The 23,417-nt window shown below is 42.0% G+C and overlaps 1 protein-coding gene across 6 annotated transcripts in view; it reads right to left on the reverse strand.

Annotated features, from left to right (window-relative positions):
- Positions 1–23,417, reverse strand: part of GRIA3 (glutamate ionotropic receptor AMPA type subunit 3) — a 275,024-nt gene that overhangs the window by 97,974 nt on the left and 153,633 nt on the right. For all 6 annotated transcript variants that reach the window (XM_081808311.1, XM_081808310.1, XM_081808309.1 and 3 more), the window contains one exon: positions 11,394–11,447. In XM_081808311.1, the coding sequence (XP_081664437.1) occupies positions 11,394–11,447 (54 nt within the window). The remainder of the gene's footprint in view (positions 1–11,393; positions 11,448–23,417) is intronic.

A 23,417-nucleotide genomic window follows, 5' to 3' on the forward strand; every position in this document is an offset into this window, starting at 1 on the left:
CCCTCCCCTCTAGAACCCTGTTTGTTTCTCAGAGTCCATAGTCTCTCATGGTTCATCTCTCCCTCCGATTTCCCTCCCTTCATTTTTCCCTTCCTTCTCCTAATGTCCTCCATGCTATTCCTTACGTTCCACAAATAAGTGAAACCATATGATAATTGACTTTCTCTGCTTGACTTATTTCACTTAGCATAATTTAAATAACAAATTAAAAAAGAAAAAAGAAAAAAAGAAAAAAATCTCTAAGGAAATATGGCTCAAAAAAAAATCTAATGAAGCAGAGTTAGGCTTTCAACACCCAAACCCAAGAAGTAAAATGGGAAAGAGATGGGGTTGTTAGGGGTGGGGAGTAGTGGAGGAAGGCATCCTACCTGTCTGCCTGCCAGCTGTCAGATTATTTTCCACAGCCAGCTACCTCAGACTACACCCCTGAAGCTGGTCAGTTTTTATCATGTGACTTTTTCCAGAAAGTTCCATTCTCACTCCTCCTTGACAGAAACACACATGGGGTGGGACACAGTTCCCTCAGCCAGTTGGCTCTGAACCCTCTCATGTCACATGTGCCTGACCTGAGTACTTTTCCCAATGGCGACTGCTCAAAAACGGACAGAAAACCCATATCCTTTTATTTAATACATGTATTTTAGCATGTCTGACTCCAAAAGAAATTTCTGTATCATGAATTCTGTTTTCTCACTGAGCTTCATCTGCTATTAAAAATTATGCATTTTAAAATAACATATTTTTATCAAAAATAAAATGTTCCAGTGGATTTCTTTGATATTTTGCGTGGGAAAAAATGGCTCATTTTGCTTAAGCAGGTTGCTGTTTTATAGCAACTGTTCTATCCCTTTGCTGAATCATAGCAGTTCATTTTTTGCTTAAAAACTGGTTTCACCTTCTGGCATCTCCTATCCAAACAAAGATACTAGAATTTCTTCTTTATTTTTTCTTTACCTTTTTTTCCATTTTTAATTTTGAGTGTAGAGGTAGTCATGATTTCTCATCTAGCTGGCCTCTGAGAACCTACTTTTTCAAGAGGATGACACTTACCATACATAGTACCTCAGCCAATGAATCTGTTACATGTTGAAGCTTTAGAGTCTATAAAATTAACTAACTCTTGTTTTCTTTTGGAATTTTTTTTTAAAGATTTTTATTTATTTATTTTGAGACAGAGAGAATGAGAGACAGAGAGCATGAGAGGGAGGAGGGTCAGAGGGAGAAGCAGACTCCCTGCCGAGCAGGGAGCCCGATGCGGGACTCGATCCCGGGACTCCAGGATCATGACCTGAGCCGAAGGTAGTCGCTTAACCAACTGAGCCACCCAGGCGCCCCATTTTTCTTTTGGAATTTTTAATTTGAGTTTACTTTGAATGAGACACCAATGAGTCTCCAATTAGAGCCTGTCTCATACTCCAGCACCCCTTTCCTAACTGCCTGCTGATTATATTAACTTCCATATTCCATGAGCATCTTAAAAAGAATGTGCCCCAAAGGAAAGTTATTATATTCCCTCAAAATCTCTTCCTCTTCCTGTATCCCTTATTTTAATTAATGTACTTTAGGTCTACTGGGTCAGTGGGTGTGAGGCCCATACACCTGTAGTTTTATAAATTCATCAAGTGACTTGGAAGCACAAGTAGGTTTGAGAACCACTGGCCTAGATTATTGTCCTAGCTTCCTAGTTGGTGCTCTAAAGTCCAGTTCTTTACCTCTCCAGTTCATTCTTCACATAATAAATTTACTTTCCTGGGATGCCTGGGTGGCTCGGTTGGTTGAGTACCCAACTCAATTTCAGCTCAGGTCATGATCTCAGGGTCCTGGGATCAAGCCCCGCGTCAGGCACTGTGCTCAGTGGGGAGTCTGCTTGAGATTCTCTCTCTCCCTTTCCTTCTGCCCCTCCCCCAACTCATGTTTTCTTTTGCTCTCTCTCAAATAAATAAATAAATCTTAAATAAATAAATAAATAAATACACTTACCTTCCTAAAATACCAGTTAGAGCATAATATTCCTTTCCTCAAAACATTGCAATGATTCCCTACTTTCTACAGATGTATTAACAGCCAAATGTCTTGGCTTGGCCTTTGAGAATTTCCATTATTTGTTATTTTCTGCTCCCCTGGCTCACCTGTACCACTTCCTTCAAGAGACCTCATGCTCTAGTCATATCCATGCCCTTTTGAACAGTGCTACCTTTGTCTGCTTCATCACTGACAGCTCTGGCTGTCTCTACTGAAATTTCATTCTTCAAGAACTATTTCCTTTAGTAAAATAATGACTAAGGAAGATTGATATCAAATTTGTCTCTACAATCTCTACCAGGTAGTAAGAAGGCCCATTTGTAATCCTTTTTGGCCAATTATTATGTAAGCTCTTGCACATTGTTGACTGCTTATGGGCTTTTGTCCTTCATTACCGCATGCCTTCCCATGCCTTCCATGGAATAAGTATATGTGTATTGTCACAGCATCCCTGCTAAGTGACTCCATGGTTCCCAATTCCCTGCTGTACGAGGTGGAATTTCTGTTGAGCCCCTTTTACTATGTCATAGGGATTTTATTAACTAGATGTGATGATGAGGTACTCAATGGCTTTTGCTTAGACTGGACTTAACAAGTTCTAGTGCTGTTTGCGTCTCACCAGTTCTGTTTGATTAAAATTGTTGTTGTTTGGCTAATTGCCAGGATGGTATCTTTTCCTTTAGTTGGGCCAAAACAGTGTGCAGAAGGAGAGATGAAAAAAGATGAGAGAAGGCAGAGGAAGACTGGAGGCGATCCTAGTGCTCACAGATAGGATGAGTTGAAACTCTACTTTCTCATTTTTTATGTTTTGGGTATCTGTGCAGTTGACTATTTGCCTCTGTGTAACAATGGCAATATTTGTTGGAAATATGGATATAATCTCCAGGAGTTATTCCCTTGAGAGGGAACCTACTCATTTGGATTTGTAAGTTCTGCTATATTTCATCAATCATACCACTTCTCGATCACGATACATCTGTTTGAGCCAGTGTACTGTTGCCCACATCTGAATGCAACTTTATAAAACCAACCATGACTTTTTTGTCTAAGTGATTCACATGGGGACTTGTAAGCTACCCTTTACTGACTGATTCTCCAGGGTCATCTTTTATACAGATACTGGTTACACAATTGGCATCCAAACACAGATTATCCCGATTTGAGAATAGCCAGACAAGTCAGTTTGCAAAGATTCAAATGACTTTAGTGTTATCCTGTCTCCCTTGATTTATACATATTGTAATTCAATTTCCTTCTGGTACTGTGGATAATGAAGAGTTGCAAATAAATATATTCAAAGCTTACTTTTTAGAGCACTTATTTTCAAGATATTATGTGGAGATTTCCTTCATATAATAACTATTCTTAAGGTACATTTTGTTCCGAAAGGAAAACAGAGACCAGATAAGTTGGGTGACTTTCATTGAGCTGATAGCAGATTATGGGTGAGAAATGGAAAAAGTGGCTTGCCTATAGGGAAGATAAAAGCAGTAGAAAGAGGGTTAGGAAGCTGCCAAGGGCAAGTATCTATCTCATAATTTGGATGAAGGCTGGCTCTGTCTTTAGTGTCACTTGAATTGTTCATGTGGGTGATGCTTCGATAGGGAAATGCATAGTAATTGTGGTGACTCAAGTTACCAGGTTGCCAATGAGAGACACAAGTCTTTTTCTAGAAGCAGGTCCATCCTCCTGGGAGGGTGTAGTGTGTGGAGTTGAAGATTACACCGTATAAATTAACACTTGATTATAGGTTGCTTGTATTGTTAGCTCACTGTTCTATTCTCTAATCCAATCAACATACTTTGAAACCTTTTAAGTGCTATCCATTGGTAAGATGGTGAGCCATATCAAACTTGCCCTGACCTCATGGCACTTTAGTCCAGGGGGAATTATTTATATGAATATAAGTTGATATAAGTGCTATTAGCAGGAAAAATAGCCACCGATCTCTTTTATTAATAGTTGTATGGAGGTATAATTTAAATACCATAAAATCCATCCATTTGACACTGATTTTTTTAAAGCAAAAATCGGATCATGCACCCCTGCCCCAGCTTGAAATTCTTCAGTGGCTTTCTGTCACTGTTGAAAACAGCTAAAACTCCCTTAACCAGGCTTACTAACACCTTACATAATCTGGAACTCACTCTGCTCTAGCCAAAATTGCCTTCTGACAGTTCAGAGAAGGTATCAAACTCTTTTCTGCCTCAGGACCTTGGCACATGCTGTTTCCTATGCGTGACATGAACATTCCCGATTCTTTATATAATTGGATCTTTCTCATCATTTGTATCATTGTTTCAAAGTCATCTTTTCTGAAAGGTCTTGTCTGGCCATGCTACGCAGAATTTTGATTCTGCATACTCTGCCTTCTCTTCATTCCCTGTCCTAGCACCTGTTCTGTCTCCATGTCAATTATCATAAGCTCTGCAAGTTTTATCTGTCCATTATGACTATAAGGTTCTTAAGGACACCACCCTCTGTCTTCCTTGCAGGGGAGTGAACAAGGTATTGGGCATACAAGTGATACAGAGGAAAAATAACTTACTATAAAGATCTTTAGAGAAAAGTGTATGTGGACTGGTGCTGGTCTGCTGTTTGTTAGTAATCAGAGATGAAATAAGGAAAGAAACAGAAAGCAAGCTTTTACAAATATTTATAGCAATTTGACAGGGTAATATTATGTCTGTTAAGTGTAATACTAAAAAATTTGGCTTGTATTTTTATATATCTTGTTTTGTTTATTTCATGTTTTTAGTAATTTACTTCTATTGATCTGTGAAAATTTGGAGGAAAAAACTGGCCCTTCTTCACAGATAGTTTGAGAAGCACTGTTTTAGAGGACATGATTTGAGAGCCTGGGGAAGAAAACAGAATTCTTTCAATTTATCTTGCTAGAACGTTGGCTAGAAAGTGATCTTGTTGAGAGAGAGAGAGAAGGAGAAAGGGACGAAGGGAAGGTTGACTACAATGGGGGCATTTTTGGACAGGGAGAATGGGAGTCTCAAAGTTGGCAACTTTAAGTTGACAAGTGCCTATGGATTTCTAAATGCCAGGTAGGAGGTTGGACCCCAGCCCAGTCCACAACTCCTCATTCCCTTGGTGCTCTGTTGTAACCTATCTCCGTTTGGAGAAGAAAGTGAATCCTCAGCCACCAGAGAAATTGTGTACCTAGGGGAGGGGGGCTGGGCTCCTGGCATTTGGGACCAGTGGGGATTTTTCCCTTCAATCCTACCTCTTTTGCCTGTAAGGCCAGTCTCCAGCCCAGTGAGCTCTGTGTTTACATGCCAGCTTCTGAGGTAGCATTGTTCACAACACATGGTTTTGAGCATTTGAAGTTTTTTTAGAGAAGGAGAGAGAGGGGGAGAGAGAGAGAGCGAGCAAGCAAGTAAGCAGAGAGAGAGAGAGAATCTTAAGCAGGCTTCATGTCCAGCATGGAGCCTGATGCAGGGCTTGATCTCACAACCCTGAGATCATGACCTGACCTGGATGCTTAACCAACTGAGCCACCCAGGTGCCCTGAACATTTGAATTTTCTATTTAGAACATAAAAATGGAAGAACAAAGGAAGGGAAAGAGTAGCAGGCAAAACGAAAAGACCTGGAAGGGGAAGGGAGCAGAAGGGAACAGTTGTTATTGGCAAGCAAAACACATGACCCAATCTCACTTGAAGTTGTTTTCTCTCTAAACAAAGTGGGCCCCTCTCTGTTTCAGGTACATTCCAAGATCTAGTAGGCTGCAGAGTTCACTTCTTCAATCTTATATTATTCCTGGTTGCCTCTTTTGGGTTCTGTGTTATGAATGGTGCTTTTGTTTTGGTAGAAATTTGAAAAAATTAAATGTAAGCTAGTGCCCCCCCCATTATTTCCTGGCATGTTAATAATATGAATGGGGCAGATAGGGAGGAAAAGAGAAAAGAGGGAGCAAGAGCAAGAGGGGAAATGAGAGAGCAGGAGAGAGGGGTGTGTGTGTTTGAGGGAGAGAGAAGGAAGAGGGAATGTGGCAGGAGAGAAGAGAGTGATGGACAGATATAATTGGTGCCTGTTAAGATGCATTTCAGATTGGCTCTTGGACAGGTTTCAAACCCCTACTCACAAGGCTCTCCTTGGTTTAAGCCTTTTTCTCTCTGATCACTTTACTGTCATAAATGTATAGTTTGTATTTCATTCATATGCATTTATGTCTTTGCAAATGTTCTTATGTGACCTTTGTGGGGCTGGCCTTTTGTCTCACTGAGATGCTTGAGTGGGTCAAAGGGCAAGAGCAAGGTGCTCTGTCAAGAGTCTGCTCAACCTGCATTGGAGGCCTAGCTTTGGCAATGGATTAGCTCTGAGACTTTGGGCAAGTCATGTATTTTTTTCTGAGCCCATTTTCCTGATCTCTAAAAAGCTTAGGGAGGTGACTAGGTAAGAGGTCTCTCCTCATGGGAGTTCTGAGTAAATTTAGTAAGAAATCTAAAGAAAATAGCTGGCCCGGCAGAGAGGAGTCTGAGATACGTTAGCTTCCTTTTCTTTGCTTCCCTAGCGCAATGGCGTCCTTGACTGCCTGCTCATGAGGCCCCTCTACCAGTGGCAGCTACATGACCTAACTTCCACTTGTAGGGTCAACAACAGTCCCCCACTCTGGGGTTGGTCTTGACCTAGGCAGAGAAACTGTTGGGTCTTCTAAGACAGTGGTTAACTGGTACAGCACTGAATGAGTCCAGTATGGCTCATGTTCTCCCCTAGGCACCCCAAATGCTTGGGGTTTTTTGTGTTTTTTTTGGTCTTATTTTTGGGGCTGGGTGCTGAAGATCTGTTGCTGGACCATCTCAACCCAGATCTAATTCACTTTGTGTTGACCACAAGGTAGTTTTGATTGATCCTTCAGATCCTCAGCTCTGTTCAGAACGTAGGTAAGGGTACTCATACCCTTCTTGGCTTCTGCCCACCTGGAATGATTTTAAGCCTGTCTTATGACTTTATATCTCTAAGGATAACAAGGCTCTGGTTTTGTTCCCCCATTTATATCCTCAGCTTCTGCCTAGCTGTTGTGCCTATACTCTCACTCCTGGCCTTCTCTGGTCCAAACTGACCCTCCATGAGGGAAGAAATGTAGAGCTGGAAGTGACCTTGGAGGTTTCCCAAATTTTAATCATTAATATGCCACATATGCCACCTTTATAGTTTTTTGCCATATAGGTGGATCATCTGAGCTGTAATTTACCTAATATTTTTCTTTATATGGTCTAAATTTTTTTAACCTAAATATCTACTTTACCCTCATTCTAAAGAATGGTATCTGTACAATCACAGAAGTGAGAGGATAGTTATCTTTTTGCATTACATATTTAATACAAATTCAAAAGTAATAAGTTTAAGAAATTTTGCTGTGTACTCCCTAAAATCATCTTGTGTACAAGTAGCACACTTAGGGAAACAGTAATCTGGTCTAACTCTCCATTTTATGGATTAGGAAACCTGTTTCCTAGCTCCAGGTCTAGTGCTTGTTTTCATCATGTCTAGGGTTGTTAGTCTAGGGTTCTGTACACAATGACTGAGCTATCATTACTGACATAAATGAAAAAATTAAATCACAATACACAACATTCCTGGGGATGCAGTGTAAAGGATCCTGATGCAGGACCTTGCCTTGAAAGAGAGAGAGAGGTTGCCTGACTGACAGAGTGTATGCATGCTGGTTACGTCTGGTACCAGAGTGGCAAACATTACCATCTTAGAATCCTGGAAGAGAACACAATTATGGAACCACTCCCCAAAAAATGACATCACCACCTGACACAGAATTTGTAAGAGACTTGCTCGCTCTCTCATCATTGGGATGTCCACCTCTGGCCTGTGTGTTCCCCAGATCACATCTCTGGCCTGTGCTTCTGATGGAATCTTTTGTTTCTTCCAGGGACTTCAACAAGGTAGAACTTTTCTGCAGCTTGTTGTCTGCTGTGAAATGTGCACCCTGACCCATGAGAGGCCCGTCGAAGCATTCCTGGACTGTATGAGTCTTCTCACTTTCGCATTGCTACCAGGGAAAGTCCATGTCAAAGCACCTAGAAGTCTTTGCAGATAGATGGAGCTCCGTGGCAAGGGGCGCACATGGCGCTCTGGTACAGGTGATTCCAGAAAGCTTAGTGACTGTCTTTGATTTTGCATTTGTAGAAGAAGGCAAGGGTTCTGTGCTATTGTTATACCAAGACTCAGATTAGACTGTTCCCTTGTGTATCTGTCCTCAGCTTTCATCCAGCTGGCTCATTCTGAAAGGAAACATCTTAGCTCCACTTACCCTTTTGACCATCTAAGGAACTTCTAAAGAGTTTTGGGGTGTGTGTATGTGTGTGTGCGTGTGTGCGCTTGTGTGTCTTTGGTGGAGGTATTTGGGGTATTTTTATCTGCTTTAAAAAACCTGAAAACCATGATGGGATAATCTGTCTCATTTTTTATCAGAGATGAGCAACAGTTCCTATCTCTCTTGCCTGCATGCAATTCGATATCGAGTACAGGGACTTATGGAAACACATGGCTGAGTTCAAATGAAAAGAAGGTCACTAGAGGAAAAGGAGTGGCAGTTCGAAGCATGGCGAATGAGTTCACGTTTTCATTAGGCAGACTGACGTGATGCTATGTATTACAGTCTTTCTGAAGGACCAGACTTCACTTGTTCCTGTAGTAGGCTTCCTCCCACTGTCTCATGATTCTGAGTCCTGGTTAGGCATTCAGTTAACCATTCTTTTCTCCAACCTTGTCCTACTGATTCTCTCTTGCAGTTCTAATGCTCCATAGGCTTTCATTTCTGTCAGGTCTGGGTCTCAAGTTGAAACCAAAGCTCGTCTGAAGGATTGTTGGTAGGAATAAGGAGGCCCAGTTAGAATTCTAGAATGGCGAAGGTCTCAATGTATCATCCAGTCATTGATGTGCATGGCTTGGATCTCCCTTTAAGATGGAACCTGCCTCGAGGACTTGAGTGAGCTGATAGCCTCCAGTTTCAGGACCTGCCTCAGCTTTCAGGCAGGAGGTATGTTCTTCCTGAACAGCGGCCAGCCAATGGCTGAGCAAGGTGGTGGTGCAGTGGCTCGCTGTTTCGGGGCAGCATAGGGTTCTTTGCACTGGAACTCTCGGTTATTCTGGCCAAGACTTTCTTAGAACTATACCGCCATCTGAAGCTCTTCTCTTCAAACTTCCTTTCCCTCTCCTTGGCTGATATCAGACCTGAACTGTGGTCTTAAGCTCTCCCTTCCCACTTGTGACCCTCTCTCTTTTATTTTTCACAGGTATCATTCCCAGTAAATGTCTTGCACTTCTTTTTTTTTTTAAAAGATTTTATTTATTTATTTGACAGAGAGAGAGACAGCGAGAGAGGGAACACAAGCAGGGGGAGTGGGATAGGGAGAAGCAGGCTCCCCGCAGAGCAGGGAGCCCGATGCGGGACTCGATCCCAGGACCCTGGGACCATGACCTGAGCCGAAGGCAGTCGCTTAAGCAACTGAGCCACCCAGGCGCCCAATGTCTTGCACTTCTAATTATATCTTAGCATCTCCTTCCAAAGGGCCTAACCATTACATCAAAGAACTCCCCCATTCCCATCTGAGTTTTACAGTAAAGAAACTGAAGTGACTTATGCAAGGTCCCATAGCTAGTTAGTAAGTAGCATAGCTAGTTAGTAAGTAGCAAACTCCGTATGACAACCCAAACTTTCTGCCTTCGTTCAATGCTCTTTCCCAAACTTTAGTCATCCACATGCCACCACAGCCACATACACAAAAGCCAGACCTTGCCATATGTTTATTCCCCATGCTATTGCTTACACAACACATTTGACACATTTGACACATTAAATCTCTACGTTAGCCCTGTATGAAGTAATAATGTCCATGAAATTTGGATTTCGATGTGCTCATTTTATATTTTTCTAACACACAATAAATAATACATTACCATCATAATAAAAAAGTTTATGTGTACACTATGTAAAGTCATCTCATGTACTGTCAGTGATGGGTGAACCCTGGGATGTATAAGGCAGAAAAGAAGGAAAAGGGAGAAGGAAGGAAGGAAGGAAGGAAAGAAAAAAGGAAGGAAGGAAGGAGAGCAAAATACTTATTGATGAGAAAGAAATGGTAAAAACCCATCAGTAACTGCCCTCAGGTGCCTTGCTGTGACATCCATATTTCCTGCCAAGCCCTGGTCTAACTTCCAGTGAGTCAGCAAACATCCTTTACTTATTGGTTGCCTAAAAAAACCAAATTGAAAGTATTTAGATGTAAATGAAGAATCAAGATTTCTCCTCTTAAAAGAGTCAATACATTTATCCCCCAAATGGTCTGAAGTGTTCCACTTTGAGCAATTTATTGGAGAACATGCACACTACATTTCAAAGCAGTAGCTGTAATCGTCATTTCATAAAGTGTTGGAAAACACACTTCCTAAGACAGAGGTTTAAGTAACATTTCCTTTCTTATTCAAAAAATTTTCATCATTAAAACAAAATAAGATTTTTTTCTTTGATTTAAGAAATCTAAGAATATAATTATAATAATCTTTCACCTTTGTTGCTATTCTTTTGGTGTAAGAGCTCCATAATGATTATCATTCTGTTGTGCTAATGAAACAAGATCGGGGTTCGAACTCATGTTATGTAATAATGTAATAGATTCTTAGTATTACAGTGATAATTTAACATTTCTCTTTCATTTAGGGGAGATAGTATTATTCAGAACCTCTGCCAAACAGATATTCCTGATTTAGAAGCCACTTTGTTAATTCCTAAACCAACTGTCTTTTTGGAGAAAGAACTATAAACTAACCTAAATGAAATACTAGCTTCTAGAGTTTCATAGATTTTAAAGGCATGGGAAATGTGAAGGAAAAGATTCAAGTTGTGTTTCATTATAAGTATACAGGTGGCTGTATGCTTTGACAGGGTCCCTTGATGTTCTGTGTTCCAACCTACTTCTGGCATCTGATTTGAAAAGATTTGGTAGTGATCTGCTTCTGGAAAGACAAACCCAGTACTGATATGCACATCTACTTGGGTTAACTGGGGAAAGAGTCGGTTTCCTGTGTCCCCTGTCCCTTGTGTTATATTCCAAACCTGGATAAAATGGTTTACATGTCAAATCCAAATCGGATCTAAGAAGAATCAGTCTCAAATTACTATGTTTTAAATGAGAAGAGAATACGAGCTTCACAGCTAAAACAGAGACAGCATAATTGAAAACAAGGCTATTGCATTCAGGTTTTGGCATTTACTGACTCATTTCTCCAAGTGTCTAAAGAACACATTAGGTTCTTTGTGTATTTCTTTTTTGGATGATTATGAACAGCACAAACTAAATAGAATATATTGCCCTGGGAAACAAAAACTCTGCTTGTTCTTACCAGGTTCGCAAGCATGTAGTGATAACCTCTTGAATGTTTCCCCAGGATCACAACCTGCAAAAGAAGAAATAAGAAATATTGCTTATTTAAGAAGGGCATTTCCAATTGCCTAATCAATGGGAAGTGCAATCAATCGATGGGCTAGTGTGAATTACTTTTAAATGATCAACAGAGTTAGGTCTTTGTATACGGTAAAATCACAGTTAATAGGACCAGAGTTCTTTTTGCACATTTCAATGTCAGGCAGAGAATACAGGAAGAATTGCTAACATTGAAGTTAAAAGTGTCAAAAACAAGGGAGAAAAAGCTCTCAAAACTGCCAGGTCAGTAGCATCACTGTCACTAAAAATAGATGGCAAAAGTGATGAAGCTGCTGATCCCCCACCCATGAACTGGATTCTGTACTCAGCTGCTGAGATGGAAAATGGGCTGAACGTGGAATACAAATTAGAAAATAGAATGTACAGTACATTTTTTTGTTGTTGTTATCTGGAATGCTTAGGGAATAGAACACTCTGGGAATGGGGTTAATGGGATTTTCAGGTTAATCGAGGTTACTTTTGCTTATTGAGACTTTTCTAAAATGCTTACCTTCTTTTTCCTGCCTTAATAGGAAAGATTTGTGATCATCTGTACAGCTTTTGCTGCCGGATGCTAGGCTGCAGGGCAGTGGGGGTGGGGATTGTCCCCTAGGGGACATTTGAAGCTGCCTGGAGGCATTTTTGGTTGTCACATCTGGAAGGGTGACTAGTATCTAGTGGGGAGAGGCCAGGGATGCTGCTAAACATCCTACAGTGCACAGGCCAGCCCTCCACAACAAAGAATTGTCTGGTAAAAAATGTCAGTAACATCTGAGGTGGAGAAGCCCTGCCTTGGGGTCATCATTCTTACAGTAATTTTCATGAATAACACTGTATTAATTCTAAGCCCTACAGTTTACAAAATGCATTTTTGTTATTTCAAAATGTGTAAGTGGATTGAATAATTTCCAACCAAATGTATTGGTTGTCATTCGCAAGTTTTTGACTAAATACCTGACATAAGCTTATTTCCAGATAGCTAAGTACGGCAAATTCCAGTTAATTGAGGATTTTACAAAATGTCACTTTAATAAGTACTGATTATGTACAAAGTACTGTGCTGAATTCAGGGAGTGGGCACCAGGAGGGGGATCACATAGAGGGTAAAGATACAACCGGAAGTGGAACCAGGTTTTGTTCCGGGTCTGACGTTAATACCACTTTAGGAGCCCTCTTTAAGAAAAGTGAAACAAAGTCATGAATAGTAAAGCCTTGGAAAGAACCCATAAAAGTAAGGTGCCATTAAGCTTAAGCTTCCTGACAAGTTCCACCATGGGCACAGTTATCAAAGGGTTTAAAAACAACTTGAGGGGGCGCCTGGGTGGCTCAGTCGGTTGAGCATCTGACTCTTGATTTCGGCTCAAGTCATGATCTCGGGGGCGTGGCGATCAAGCCCCGTGTTGGGCTCTGTGCTCAGTGGGGAGTCTGCTTGAGATTCTTTCTCCTTCTGCCCCTCCCCCCGCTCTCTCTTTCTCTCTTTCTCCATAAATAAATAAAATCTTAAAAAAGGATAAAATAAAAACAACTTGATAAGACAGCAAAATTGCATACATATCAAACCATAAGTATATATAAAAGGCCATAAGAACAGTGAAAACAATTGTCCTTAACTGAGTGCCTAGTATATGGCAGGCCCTGTGTTAGGTGCTTTTTATGTACTTAATCGCTAGAACAATTTAACAGATTAAGTATCATTAGTTTCATTTTATAGAGGAGGAATCTCAGCTAAAGAGAGTTTAAGTGATATGCCCGAGGCCACACAGCTCAGAAGTGGAAAAGCTGGAATTAGAACCTGGGTCTGTCGCCTCTAGAACCCATATTCTTGGCGGTACATTACATGGTTTCTTAATATGCGCTAAATGTCAAATACCAATAATTGTTCTAGGTTCTTGGAGAAGAGGAAGAAGAGGTATTTAAAGTCTGCTGGGATGGATAGGGAGGGTTTCCTGGAGAAGATAAGGTTTAAGCTGGCTCAGAGGAGTGGAACCACATATTTAAATATGCTTATCATGCTGGCATTAGAAGCTTTCCAGTCATTTCAAGGGCTGAGAGAGAGAGCGAGAGCTGTTTTCGATTAATTTAAAATATGAGCCACATTTCTGACTGATTATTTATGGAGGAAATGAAAGGTTAATGAATGTCTTGAGGAAGTGATTTCTCACGCTGCCATGACACAAAATGAGCTGTTAGGTATCTGCTGGGAAGTATTCTTCAGTGTCCGCTTGTGAGAAACCTCCTTACTGGTGACATTTGTTAACTTTGGATGGCAAGTTGGGACCATATATCTGTTGCATTTTTAATTCACTGACAACCCTCAACATAATAAAAACAGAGGGTTTTGAGTTCTGCCAGAAAAATGAGCGCGATTCCTGAGGACATCTGGCAGAACTTAGAGAAATGAAGCAGCAAGCCCAAAGGAAATGGGGTCTTTCTCACCAGAGGAAGGGCTTAGTGCCCTTTTGAGCAGAGGGGAGGTGAGAGGGAGCCATAGAAACATCAGTGTTGTGAGAAAAGCCCCACATGAGAAGCCAGGAGCCCAACCTTGTCATGTATTCACTGCTCGCGTGTGGGCAAATCACTCAACGTACCCTGCCTCCATTTCCTTATCTGTAATCTGGGACAATGAACCTGGCCCTTCCTGTCTCGGCAGAGTTGTCAAGATCAAAGTGAAGAACATCTGCACTCGGGGTGGGGAATGTGCCTCATGTAATCACACAGGGGGTTAAATAACCGTGAGAGGGGGTCACTCCCTAATACACTGTGTTTTAGGTTCGGAAACAGTTGAAGCTATTGGAATATCTGCTTTAGTCCCTGCCCAGATAGTCTGCTCAGAAGAAACTCACTTATTTGAAGGTAGCTGTCTCATATTATCACCTCACAAGACTTAGCTTAAACTGGAAGGGATGGGCAAGTTAAAGATAGGAACCTTTAGGTGTCACAGAGCTACTGCCTCGAAGGCCCTAATTATTTCCTCATCCTTACTTCCAGCGCCTTCTTAACTCTTACTTAACATACAGTTCTTACCAATCTTGGTCTTTCAGTTCACAGTCAACGAAAAGCTGCAAATTAGAAGGGGTGTGTAGAGAGGGAGGGCGTAATATTAGAAAGAGCACTTCAGCAGCAGAGGAAGTGACAGGCTGACTTAAAGGACGTAGTAGACAACATCGTACTCCTGCACAGGATCATCATGGATGTTCGTCGTCAATGCCTGAGTCATCAGGGTCTGGTTGATTGCATTGGTAATTTCTGCTAAAAAAAACCCCCCACGATATGTTTTGTGGTAGGTTTCCAACAGAAATGCTCCTAGTCCCGATACCGGAACCTTGAAATCTTAACTTCCGTGAGGCAGCAGTGATCCTGCCAATGTGAGCTAAGTGAGCCCTTGCTGCAAAAAGTGTCCTGTTTTGCGCTGGGTCTTTCCTTGTTTTGCATTTTTGGTGCAGGGCTTGTGGGAGGGAGGGTGGGGTGTGTGATAGAATGCACAAAAGAACTAGTTAATGGGAGTGATTCTGGTGCCGTTAGTCCTCAGTCTTGATTCTTGCCATCTGCTGTAGATGAACAAGGCATAAATTGTATCCTGAGCTATTTAATGACTCTGGTAACCAAGAGAATATTCAACTTTGCTTTTACAGTAATTACAATAGCTCTTTCTGAATTAGTTTCAGAACTTCAAGGAGAAAAGCTGTCTTAACAGTCTACTGTGAAATTTAAGGAGGAAATACCAAGTTCCCAAATCCATGTACCACATTCACTGTGCCTTTGTAAGATTTGTTGGAAGTGATGGATGGTGAGATAGATGGCGGATATGATAAATGTAATAAGGAGAGATGTGTCAAATGTCGATACAATTCATTGTTTAAAGGAAATTTATTTTTAGCCTCACAAATAGGATCCGAAAGAACAAAATGCCATAATCCCGATTCATTGAAACTTAAACAACAGTTTTGTTTGCAGATAAAAACAGCTCTTCCATACTAACTCACTGAGTCGAGCATATAGCAGAGCATTAAATTATTTGTTAAAGCATCCAGTGAATCATGGTCTACCCATTTGGGGGAAACGTTCCCTTACTGACTCCTCCATGTGCTTATCTGTGACATTGGAGGCTGGGTTTCACTGAATAGTTAAAAATAATTCAGAAAATGTTCAGTTGGTTTTCTATGTAAGAGGCCATTTCTTTTTCAATCTAATGCTCAATCTAGACATTTTCATAATTTTAGAAATCTGAAATTAAATTGCCCCATAAGACTACTTGAGAGAGGCCCACAGACCCTTTGGGAGCAAAAGCATCTGTTTTTCTATGCTCACATTAAAAAAAATATATGTGTATATGGAAAAGTGTCTATGATTTTTTTCCCCCTTAGATCCATCTGGTATGCAGATTAGGTTATTTGCAGACCTAAGTATCTCCATGTTTGGATTTTCTACATCGGTGCCAAAAAAGGATCTATGTATAAAGATTGATCTTGCTTTGAGTACAGAACATGCCTTCCCGCTCACCTTAATCTGCTTCTCTTCGATTTAGGTACCCTGAGAAGTCTGGGGGGCTGGGGAGAGAAGTGAGGGAGGTTTCCCATTTTAATTCGCCCGATTTACCTATTGTATAGGTGTTTTCTCTTTAAGGAAAAAACCACATTCCTTGTGTTCAAGGGGAAAACATTTTTCAGCACCCCCCTTCTTTTCCTGCTTCCTCAGTTATAAAAAGATATGTTGTCCTATGGCAACCTATCTAATTTCAGCTGTGTTGGGAGTTAAATAGTGGTATGCTACAAAAATCAGCCTTAGAATATGCCACACTTCCCAGAAGAAATCTTCCATCAGATATGATAAAAGGCATTCATTTTCTTGAATGAAAACCCCGAGCTACTAAATTGCTTTAGTCTTAGTAAACATATATCAGAAGTCAATTCCGTTAGAATTATTTTGTAATAATTTCAGTCTGCACACGCATGCTCTCCTCTAACTGAAAGACAGTGAGTGCCTCATATTGCGGTCATCTGACTTGAATAAATGTGCTGGATTAGTGAGGCAGAGAAGAGCCAATCACCCATCCCAAAGTCAGCCCAGTGGCTGTGGGGGTGGGGGTGGTGCCAATGGAGAAAGACGGGCTGAAGCTTTTCATAGAGAAGGAAAATGGGAGTATAACCGAGAAATCTCATCAGTGCTTATGCTGTCTAGAGGGGAAGCTTATGCAGAGTGGAGGCAATAGAATAAAGCATCAAATAAAATGCTTGGATATGAGGATTAGAGGACAAGGATTTCACCAGAGAACACGTCTTTGGGAAGTTTCACTTCCCAGACTTTAACAGTGCATCCACTATGACTGAATGGAATATACAGAAGATTTAATGCTAAACAGCAGGAGAGGCAAAGAGAACGTACGAATGAGAGGCAATATATGGCCACGGGTAAGTTAAAGGAGCAACAGATTACTCTCGCTCCTGTGGATAAAGGACCATTTCAGTGCATGTTGACCTTGGGGGGAACACCTCACTGTATTAACCCGGAAACAATATTTCTCAAATTTCATTCCTTCACAGACTTCCATTTGTGTCCTATCCACATCCCGCCGGACTATTAGTTACTTCATATATATCTTTATAGCTACTCCTTTTCTTAAATTTAGCCATGTCGAAAGCAATAATATCCATGAAACTACATGCAAGAAAAGAAATACAACTGTATAGAAATAAAATCTATTCATCCAGATGTTACCGAAAATCCTGCGGTATACTACAAGGGGTGCTGGGAAATAATGCCTTAAAGCCGTCCCCTCTTTGGCAAAGAGAATGTAGATTGCGTCTCCCTGTCCTGACAAAATAAGGTTAATTTGTCTGGTGGTTCAAATCTTGAGTATCCCTGCCTACTTTCAAAGGTTCATGAGTTTTGTAAGAGAGCAAAATGATGGGCAGTGTTTTGGAGGTAACAATGCCCAGGACTGGGTACAAATGACAAATCTGGAAAATTACGAAAACATTTCCTAAGGCAATTTACATGTAGTGCCTTACCCAGGAAGTCCAGCAGCTTGGAGCAGTTAGAGTCCTTGGTCAGGGGGCCAATAATGAATACTTAAAACACTGGGACCTTTCCACCAGAACTTCCTGTAAAATGATGCATTTCCAAACACTGTGCCTTTTCTTGGAGTACTTCACCTGAAAGATCTTTCACAGTACCCTATTTATAGTTGGAAATATTCTAGATGTTTCTTCAGGTAGGTAAGGTAGGGTGATTTTAATTAGTATTCAACCTAGAATAATACGGCAAAAAGGACCTTAGTTTCTCTTCAACATACCCATATGTATGACTTTTGTAGTCTCTCTGCATTTGTATTGGCTATCCCCCCAAATCAGTGATAATTTATTTTACAATACATTTTTATTTTTTATTTAAAAAAAGATTTATTATTTATTTGATGGGGGAGGGGCAGAGGGAGTGGGACAGACAATCTCAAGCAGACTCCATGCTGAGTGCAGAACCTAACACAGGGCTCAATCTCACGACCCCGAGATCATGACCTGAGTCAAAACCAGGAGTCAGACGCTTAACCGGCTGAACCACCCAGGTGCCCCTAAACAATACATTTTTATATACCAGAGTTCTTCACATATTCTTTTATGAAATTTACTGTCAGTTATTTTATGTTCACGCTTACAACTTTGGCTTTAATATTTCCAACTTTATTCTAAATAGCAAATGGTATCTTTTTTCTTTGTAGATTTTGCAAAATCATTTAGGACCAAAGCACTATAATCCTGGATTCCTAAGACCTACTTGGAGAACTATACAGCTGGTAAGTAGAAGGCTTGAGAGTGCCAGTGGACTCATTCCTTGTATTTTTTTTCATTTCTTGAATTAAAAAAAAAAAAAGGGAATGGCAACCTCTGGCATACAGCTGAGTAGTCACTCAAATATGTGTTGTTTTCAACTGTAACCACTTGGGGATAGGTGGAATAATGCAGGACTTCCTTCATTCCCGCACGAGTCACACTTTCCCATCTTTAGGTATTTATCAGCATCAACAACTCTAGTACTGCACCTAAAATGACACCTTATAGTGTTTATACTTTTCTTTATAGATGTGATCTGTATCACCCTTAAAGCCTGGAAAAAAATTTGTATTTATTAAAGGTGATGTACTAGAAAGAGCCAGATGGGTCTCGATTCAAATCCTGCCATTTACCCATTAGCTCCATACGGTGTGCAAAATTGAGCCATGGGTGGCTGGGTAGAGTATTAGAAACTCAGGTTCAGCCCAGAATGATGGAGCCTCCATGTTGGGAGGAGAGAGGAAAGAACATTTAATGTGGGGATATGGAGAATGAGATGTTCTCCTTAGAACTCCCTAATTATGCCTCTGGGAATGAATCTTCTGTTTGTGCAATGCTTCCAGCATTCGACACCCCAATCTGGGAGATTTTCTGATTGTTGAAGGAAGGGAGTGAATAAGTTTATATTTTCAAATAAAAGGAAATATCTCTCAGAAACCCAGTATATTTGGGGGGGCCTTTGTTTTTTAGGATAGTTGCTTACTTGGCAGATTTCTCCGTCTTCTAAGACCCATGTCATCGAAGTGTCTCTCCATTTGGCGATGGATGACAAATGACAGAGGCTTCGTTCATGGCAGGCCAAACATAGAATTCTCCTAATTCTCAAATGTTTGGTTTGCTTTGGTCTTTCACTCTTGCTATTTGAATTTGGCATTATCTTCCCCACTCTGAAAGCTTATCTACTTTTGTGATCCTACTGACATGATAACAGTTCAAGCACTGTAGGCAGAATTACGGACTTTCAGCCCAAAACAGGGGGCTCCTGAAAGCTGATCATTAAATATTCAGGAATTTTGTGAGCCATTTATTAAGCCATTGGTAGCTTGAAATCAGCCATGGTAGGAGTATTTACACTATAAACATCAGCCAACGCGACAAATCAGGGCTTTTCCCCCTTGAGAGCCAGTTTACCCGTATACCACACCTGCATACCACTGGACTCAAAAGGAATATGGATTGATGTTCCTAGTGGATGGAAGAGTTGCCTCCCTTAACCACATCTTTCATTCATCTCTTCTTCTAATGGACATTTGTTGAATGCCTGCTCTGTGCAAATCCTGGGGCCAGGTGCTGGGGAGACAGAGGTCACCAAAACCTAGTCCCAAGCCTGGAGGATCTCAACACCAGAGGCGGAAAGACTGCCAAGTTCTTTTTTTTTTTTTTTTAAAGATTTTATTTATTTTTTGACAGAGAGAGAGACAGCGAGAGAGGGAACACAAGCAGGGGGAGTGGGAGAGGGAGAAGCAGGCTTCCCGCCGAGCAAGGAGCCCGATGCGGGGCTCGATCCCAGGACCCTGGGATCATGACCCGAGCCGAAGGCAGACGCTTAACGACTGAGCCACCCAGGGGCCCCAAGACTGCCAAGTTCTAACAGATAATTACAACCCAGCGGGAGAAGTATGAGGACAGAAAAATGTACAAGGTACAGCTGAGGAGAGCATGATTAACTCATAACCCACTTGAGATAGAAAGTGCTTTGTCTCCAAACTAAAGACCTAAAGAATTTTTTCTGTGGTTTTTATAAAGTGGGAATCTGACAAACAGGTAACTTAAAGAGGATGCTATTTTGAAAACAAAGAGAGATGTCTTTTGGAGGGCTATTTCTCTTGATTTCAGGAGAGCCTCGCCGTTTTACAGTGCTCACACACAAGAGGAAAGATTTTTATTTAGGCCAAAGAGGCATTTGTTGTGATGGCAGCCAGGGCTGGCTCTGGAAGAAATGTGAATGAAATGATTGGTTGGAAAAGCTAAGTTAGAAGGGGCATAAGTGGTTATGTGGTAAATAGAATGGGATCTGCTAAGGGCAATGTGTTCCAGCTTTGCCAGTTACAAGCTGTGTAACCGTGGGCGAGTTACTTAACCTCTCAGACTCAGTTTTCCATCTGTAGAACAGAGAACATAATAGTGGATAGGGAGCTGAGTCAGGTGGTCAAGAGCACAGGGTAGACTGCCTGGGTTAGACTCCCTACTTTTCCCTTTCATAGCTGTGTAGCTTTGAGCAATTCACTTAAACTGTGTTTCAGTATATTCATCTGTTAAATGGGTCTGTCATTAGTACATACTTCATAGAATTGCAGCTAGGAGTAAATGAAATAATGTACCTATAGTTCTTTTTTTAAAAATTATGTTCAATTATCCAACATATACTACATCATTAGTTTTTGATGTTGTGTTCTCAACAATTCATTAGTTGCGTATAACACCCAGTGCTCATCACATCACGTGCCCTCTTTAATACCCATCGTTCTTAACATAGTGCCTGATGCTTATCCCATATTCATTATGTTTTCCCTTCCTTATTTCTATTGTAATGCTCCCTCCCTCCATCCTTTTCCACAGAAATCACATCTGTCCTTCAAGGCCTGCTCATATGCAGCCTCTTCCATGAAGGCTTCCCTGATTTCATGTCCCTTACTCTCAAAATGTACAAAAGTGGTTTCCTACTGCTGTGGGGTTAGGGAAAAGGAGAGGCATCAGAACTTGGTGCAGAGTGGGTATTGGAGCCACTGGTCAGGACAGCACGGGGTTGGAGGTGCAAGGAAGGAGCTGAAGTTTGCATGCAGGGTTCAGGCATTTGACTTGAGGGTGAAAAAAGGACAAGAAGTGGGGAGGGGGTAAACCAACAACAAAGTAACCCACACTGTCACCTTCCACTGCCCTCTCCTCTCCTGCCTCCAACATTGATCGGGACCAGGAATCCAAACCACACGGAAACCATGGTTGAGAACATGTGTGTGGGGGGCTGGAGGTGGGGCAGGGTTCTACCCAGAGACAAGCGCACACAGGCCATTATTGAACTGAGCACCTGTAGTCATCACAGGGTTTGTAGCACAGGAGAGAATGGGGGTTGGGAATGGGCAGCGAGAAAGGTGAGAGCAGAAATTTGGCAGAGTCTGTGAGATGGATCTCTCCTCTGCATGGTAGACAGTTGCCCGGGAGTCTCAGGCCGCCCCACACTGCCAGTAACAACTGGTCCGTGGCTTTATCCACGCTTCATTTCTGGAGCAAGGGGGCAGAGCAATTCCAGGCTTCCCTGTTTGAATCCATAGAGGCCTTGGGGGCAGGGAGAACATGAGGAACACAGTTCACATTCCTTGGAGGCCCAGGCTACAGTAATGTCTTAGGACAGTATTTCTCAAAGCGCATGCTGTGGGGATCACCTGGAGAGCGTATGAAAATGCAGGCACCTGAGCACCTCTCCGGAGAGCCTGATTCAGAAAGTCTGGGTCAGGGCCAGGGAGTCTGCATTTGACACTCGGTTGATTCTGATGCACACTGAAATCTAGAACTACCTTTCCATATGGTAATAAATGCACTTTGAAAAGCTAAAAGGATCCTCAATGATGGGATTTTCATGAAAGGAGATAAGACGGGAGACACTGGGGGGCACCTGGGTGGCTCAGTCGTTGGGCGTCTGCCTTCAGCTCGGGTCATGATCCCGGAGTCCTGGGATCGAGCCACGCATCGGGCTCTCAGCTCGCATCGGGCTCCCTGCTCGGCAGGAAGCCTGCTTCTCCCTCTCCCACTCCCCTCGCTTGTGTTCCCTCTCTTGCTGTGTCTCTCTCTGTCAAATAAATAAATAAAATCTTAAAAAAAAAAAAAAGAAGGGAGACACTGGGCTTATGAGGTACTCCCTTGAGAAGCTTCCATGGGAAGGGCAGGGGGCAGCATGAGGACACTCACACAGACTCCTGGGGACAGGAGCCAAAGGAGGAATCTGACAGATTCTTGTTTTAGACAGGACCGCACCAGAGGCGGACTCTTGAGACAAAGATTTGATGGCCAGAAGTTGGGATTCCAGGAAGCGCTGGTAGGGGAGTGAGGAAATGAGACAGCAAAGGGAAAGAAGCCAGTCCAGGGGCTTTCCGGAGCAGGTTAGCTCTGAGTACCTCTGGGGGTGGTGTGTGAGGGCTGGGAAGCTGGGGCCTTTGTCCTTCACTCCCTATTCACCATTGGCTGATAGCTTCCATCAGGAGTATTAATTACTGCCCAGGGCTTCTTTTTTTAAAAAATTTTATTTATTTATTTGCGAGAGAGAGAGAGTGTGAGTGAGTAGGAGCTGGGGGAGGAGCAGAGGGAGAGAGAGAGAAGCAGACTCCCTGCTGAGCAGGGAGCCCGGCATGGGGCTTGATCCCAGGACCCTGGGATCATGACCTGAGCCGAAGGCAGATGCTTAACTGACTGAGCCACCCAGGTGCCCCCTCCCCAACACTTCTGACTTGTCTCACTCTCAGGCTGGGAGAAAGGCTTCCAATGGAGAATAACATGTGCTTTTGATAGGAGACCGCTGGTGTAGATAACAAAGGCTAGTGCCAAGGGGCCATGGGTAGGACATCCCCAGCACCTGCTGCAACTGCAGTGACCCATAAGTCACACATACTGCATCTTACAGTTTACCTATTGCTTTGCCATGCATCATTGCAACGGATGAAAAAAAAAACAACCTGAGGTGAGCAGAACATCATGGCGGTGGGAGTGGACCCTGGAGTCAGACTGACCTAGGGCACCAGTTCTTTCTCTTTGTTAGCTGAGTGGCCTTGGACAAGTCATTTTACCTCTCTGAATCTCAGTTTCCACATCTAAAGTAGGAATCATAACAGCACCTACTTCTTAAGGTTATTGTGAGGCCTACCTGAAGAAATGCATTTAAGGTTTCTAGCAGAGCACGTGAGCTTTAAAGGGATTCCCTCTTTCCCATCCCTATGTGTTTCCTCATCTCATGTACCCCACAGCACAGAGCCCCAGTGTATGGCACCGAGGTGATGCTTAATAGATGTTTCGAACACGGAAGGCTTAAGTACACCTTGGAGAAAAGTCCAGGTTCCTTAGGAAGTGGTAGAAGAAGGTGCCATTTAAAGTAATATAAAATCGAGAAAAGCATATTGAGGGGATGGGCA

This window comes from Leptonychotes weddellii, chromosome X, assembly GCF_054177405.1.
Source record: "Leptonychotes weddellii isolate Sample4059 chromosome X, ASM5417740v2, whole genome shotgun sequence".
Taxonomy (NCBI): Eukaryota; Metazoa; Chordata; class Mammalia; order Carnivora; family Phocidae; genus Leptonychotes; species Leptonychotes weddellii.